The following is a 5,100-nucleotide window of genomic DNA, read 5'->3' as shown; positions in this document are numbered from 1 at the left end:
CTCAACTTGACAGCAAATCAGAAACTTCTACAGCCTTTTGTTAATAAGTCTTGATTGGAGAGTCACCTGTAGTTGCTTTCTTGGGTAGCTGTTGAACTAATCCAAATATATCAGCAAATTGGTTGCTTCTTAAAAGCAATCTTAATGTAAGTCAGTTGGGTTAATTATGTGCATTCTAAGAACAGTATTAAGCACTCAGCATTTTTTATAAAATAAACAACCCACTGGGGAGAAAAAGCAGTTTTATTTTAATTTCATGCTTCAAATTCATATGTGCACATTAAGTACTATATAAACTTGTCTTAGGATATAATTATTTGACTTGAGCAATATTATCTTGCCTGAATTTATTTGGAAAAATACAAACCGGCCATTCTGCTTTAAAATATTCAAAAAGCCACCAAATTAGAAAACAGGGCAGTTACCATCAAATTTTTAATTAATCCCCACATTTTTAACTACTGAGTTAATGTTATACTTAGCATTTATTTCTAAAGGTGGGTAAAATGTTATCAAGGTATTATGCAAGCAATCACATCATTTCAGTAAGTGGTCCCTTGGTTGCACTTACTGGTGACCAAAAAAACCCCACTGGCATTAATCTATGTATCCTAAGTTACAAAAATTGTTCAAAGCCAGTATGAATTTTTAAAGTTGGATGGACCCTTTAATAGTTAATCTTTGGGTTTAAGGAATAAAAATTAAAATAGTCCCATACTGCATTTCACATCTCTTAAAAATAGGAAGTGTTTTAGCAGCTTTAAAACCTTTTCAGTTATATAAAACTTATTACACTAGTATTTATTGAAATATAGTTTACAACCAGATCAATTTTAACATACATACACTGGCACTTTAGCACAAGGGCAGGCTTTAAAAACAAATTATTCTGGACCTTTAAAATTAGGCCATAGGCATAAAAAGAGTCTATGGTCTTACATTCAACAAATTTATACTAAAATACTCTTTATTTTTGTAGGATAAATGCCAAAACTTTACATATGCTACAAGTTTATTACATATATTTACATGGCTCTTTCCTACGTACTCAAAACTTTCACATTATGTAGCTCCCTATTTTAAGCAAGCTTTGCAGGGATGATTTGAGGCCAGATCACAGAATAGCCTGTGCAGTGCTTTTTTTTAAAAAAAAAAGCACTTTGAAAGCTACTCTGCCCACCAATTGATTCTATAAAAATGGTTTTGGCACTTTTTTTTGCAGTCACTTATCCACTGCACATGAGAAACACTGTTCATTCTGAATTGCTCCTAGTGCCCCTTCCACATTCACCACCAATCGGATCACTAAACTGCTCAAGTATTCCGTAAGGAAAATTCACATTTTCTTTTGGCAGTACATCAGATTGTTGGCATATTACTGGTTTAGGTGTTTCTAGGACACAAAACTTTCAATACTCAACTAATTCTCATTTCCTGTCTTAACAAGATGCTTATAATCAGATTCACTGGCTTTCAGCAAGTAATTCTGACTTGATAGTCTTCAATCAGTATTCTACCCAAACAAGCAATAGAAAAAGTTGATTCCTTTACTTACCATTTCCCAAATCTAAACTTGCTTTCACCTAGGAGTTGCGCAATTGAGAACACTTGATAAAAAGTAGAGTTATCAGCAATTTAGTTATTTTAAGTGGCACTGATAATACCATTACATATCACAGTGCACAACACAAAACCAGATGAAGTCTAATTGTCTTTTCTACATTAATTAGCAGTTTTATAGACATTAATACCCTAGTGAATTTGGTATGAAACTGACAACTACCCTTAATTATTACTAAATTTAAACATTAGTACTTTATCTTACTTTATACCTGGACTTTAAGTAAGGTTTTAAGTTGAAATGTCATTATTTCCTTATCAGAAGGGTTAAAGGAGACAGGAACCCAGTGGCTTGGTGGTTTAGGAAGTACGCTTGGTGACGGCGGCTCACTGAATTTGGCTCCAGCATAGTTCTGGTTGGTTTGAGACTTAAAAAGTAAGCTGGGACTTGATAAGCCAGAGTTCCAATTTTGATTATTTGGAAAATTTTTGTTCTTCCCCCCATTCTGCATGGCCTGCCATGCAGCTGCTGATGTGTTGTAAGTATGTCCTCTTTCTTTTTTCTTATGAACAATCTTCATCTGGGAATTTTGATCCTTGGTCTTCTGTCTATTAAGTTGTTGTGGGTTCTTAGTAACATTTCTAGATTGAGGAGTTGGAATGTTATACCTCTCTCCACCACCCATCTTCAGCTTCTTTGTCACCTGTGAGTGGAAACAAAATACTGAGTAAACTTCCAATTTAAGAAATTTAAAGCTTCATGGTAACTCCAGAAATCTTAGGGAAGACTCAAAAAATGTACTATTCAGCTACTTCACTGTATGTTCACACTTCATTATATGCAGTTTTTATTACCTAAGAAAAATGAACTTATTACCCACAAATCTTAAAAGTCCTCTATTAAAAAAACAAAACAACCAACCAAACAATTTAGGGTGAATCCACCATAAAATGTTTGCATTACAAAAAAAAAATTACGAGTATTTCTGTACCTTTCAGTCTGTTTTTCAGATTGCAGGATTCCCACTCTCTGTCCTCTTCCTTGTTGCCAAGCCCAGGAGAATAGATGTTGCTTTCTGACAGATCCTTTCCTTTGTCTCAAAACAGACGTTTTCATGGGCCAATCTGCTGAGTCCAGCTTAGGAGCCGAGGCCAACATCTGAGTCTCCTCAGCACACAAGTTTGGGAGAAGTCCTAGCTAGAAAAGTAAAGATTACTTCATTAATTCAAATCAAAAACACAGGAGAAGTGACTGTTTATAGTTACTACAGAAATAAAGAATGACTAGCTCTTGAACTAAACGCAGAAAATCTGAAGGTGGCTTTTTTTTTTTTTTTACCCTGTCATCATTTAAGAACTCTTGACCTTGAGACCCAGGAACTCGTTCCTGGGAAATTTTGGGACGGGAGGGATGTTTGCAAGTCCCTGCAACAAGTTGTTCATACCTTTTTCCTGCGGACTTTGCAGATTCTCGCACGGTTTTTGTGACCACAATGTTAAGTCAAAATACGGAAGCATTAGCCTTTACAGCCGTAACAAGAAATTGGCTTAAAATTCGTTTTCCAATCTTCCGACACATCCGTTTTCACAAAGCCTGTATTCCCAACATGCTTACCTCGGGCGGTGTTTTCTTTCATTAGGAGCACTCAACTCCTCCCCATTTTAAAATAAGTTTTCACACGCCATTAACAAGCCAAGGCAGTTCCCATCTCAGGCACATGACAATGCCTCCCTACAGTGATTATTTAACATTCAAGGGCCCATTTTCACCTGCTATTCCAAGAAACCAGGTTATCGGTGAGCCCTTTTCTTTTCGAAAGGGCAATAGGGCCTTCCGGGCTGTTTTAACAGCCCCGATTAACTACGAGTTTCCGGAACTTGAGTTGTTCACGACGCGAGCGAGCCCGGAAAGTTCGCTGCTTCCGACGGGGCTTCGGAGCGGCTCCGTCCGTCTGTCTCGAGCCCGGCCGGGACCCGGTCCTCCCGGCCGCCCGTGCCCCGCCGGGTTCCCAGATCTCGCCTCCCCCCAACAATGGGGAGCACGGCCGCCAACATGGCCGTACCCGCGGCGCCGCTGCCACTCACCGACTTCAAGACTTCAAGTTCGGACTGTAGCTACGGATCCTCCTCAGCGACGAAGCCCCCTCCCCTTCCAGGGAGAGACGAGGCACGGAAAGAACAAAGCCCACAAGCACGGATGACCTAGCTACCACCACCTCGGCGTCCCGACGACTTCCTCCTCCTGCCTCTACCGACAAAATGGAGGCAGTGGCGAGCGTAGGAGCGGGGCTGGGAGGCACGATGGCCAATCAAAACGCACCGACGCGGGGCCCAGCCAATGAGACGCAGGCCACCGCCTGTTGCTGGGGTGGCTAAGGAAACGGAGGGTGGTGGTTGCGGCGAGGGTTTGAAATCCTCTAGAGAAGCATGTCGGGAACAACTGCTGTGGGCCCACAGCTGACACGGGACGCCTTGGAGGCTCCCGCCCAGCTGTTCCCAGCACCTCTGGCCGCGGTGGCCTATGCCCTCGGACCTGCTGACTCCTCGGGGTCGCGATGCCGGAACCCCGACCCAAGGATCCCGCCTTCGGCGCGCATTTGGCCCCTGGAAAGGGACAGGAACCGCCTGCCAGGGCAGCAGCTCCAACCTGGCTCTCGCGCAGCCCTTATTTCCCGGGTTGTTTTCTTCCCTGGGCGGCCGAGGGGGATGACTAAACGGGCCATCTGGCTCCCAAGTTCAGGTGACTGAGCGGCGCAGTGTTTTACAGATGGAGGATTCTCAACCAAGTTGCTTTCCTCGGCCTGGCCCCTGCCCTTTAGTTCCTGATACTCCCCACCCCCACCCCCTTTCTGTTCTTCCGCGTGGAAACAGCTTGGCAACCCCCGGAGCTTGCGGTTCCTCCCGTCCTCCCAACCCCAGCCTCAAAATTCTTAACTAGTTGGTCCTTGACCTAAATTACAGCGCTTCCTCTTAGCGCACGGTGACTATTTGTGATTGCACCTGCCCACCCACCCCGTGCACGCCCTCGAGGGACAAAGCTAGGTTTTATTTGTCCGAGCACAGTGTCTCGCACATGGTAAGTGCACGAGAAGAGTTTGTTGAAAAAATGCGGGCTCCCTTACTCCCCTTCCTGTGCAGTGTGCGAGTGTAAAGCTAGCGTTCAGCTGATAGTGCCAGCAACGTGCAGGGCAGAGGAAAAGGGCAACTTCTGTGGAGTGAGTGGATTAGCAGTCCAAAGTGAGTGTTTTAAAAGAGAACACCGTTTTCTATGAACACATGAGCGTTTTTGTTACTGGGTTTATATATATGTTTTATAAATTCCACCTAATTCGTTTTTTAATATTCAGTTTATCACCGCTGTCATCCCCCATCACTATGTTCTTCTAGCCGTGGGCCTTAAATTTCTTTAAGAAAACGACATAAGCGACTACATTTTTAAAAAGGAGTTTGTTAGTCAAATTAATTTAGAAGAGTTATTTTTTGAGCATGGGACTTTCTGGTGCTATTATAGTCAGATAAGATGCACTACCCATGGTAAGT

The 5,100-nt window shown here is 42.6% G+C and overlaps 1 protein-coding gene across 2 annotated transcripts; it reads right to left on the bottom strand.

The window, feature by feature from the left end:
- Positions 1-225: 225 nt before the first annotated feature.
- Positions 226-3,835, bottom strand: PNRC2 (proline rich nuclear receptor coactivator 2). 2 transcript variants are annotated; one of them, XM_045859821.1, is made up of 3 exons: positions 3,646-3,835; positions 2,553-2,758; positions 226-2,264 (listed from the first exon to the last, which is right to left on the bottom strand). In XM_045859821.1, the coding sequence occupies exon 3, from the start codon at positions 2,244-2,246 to the stop codon at positions 1,827-1,829; it is 420 nt and encodes a 139-aa protein (XP_045715777.1). In that variant the 5' UTR covers positions 2,247-2,264; positions 2,553-2,758; positions 3,646-3,835; the 3' UTR covers positions 226-1,826. The 2 variants fall into 2 exon arrangements, with proteins under 2 accessions (XP_045715777.1, XP_045715778.1); XM_045859822.1 differs by having other exon boundaries at positions 2,553-2,754.
- Positions 3,836-5,100: the final 1,265 nt, after the last annotated feature.

The sequence above is a fragment of the Phyllostomus hastatus genome, unplaced genomic scaffold (assembly GCF_019186645.2).
Source record: "Phyllostomus hastatus isolate PE091 unplaced genomic scaffold, TTU_PhHast_1.1 phas_scaffold_182, whole genome shotgun sequence".
In the NCBI taxonomy this organism is placed as follows: Eukaryota; Metazoa; Chordata; class Mammalia; order Chiroptera; family Phyllostomidae; genus Phyllostomus; species Phyllostomus hastatus.
Note: the sequence above shows the minus strand (reverse complement) of the source record. Positions and strands in the feature narration are given on the sequence as shown.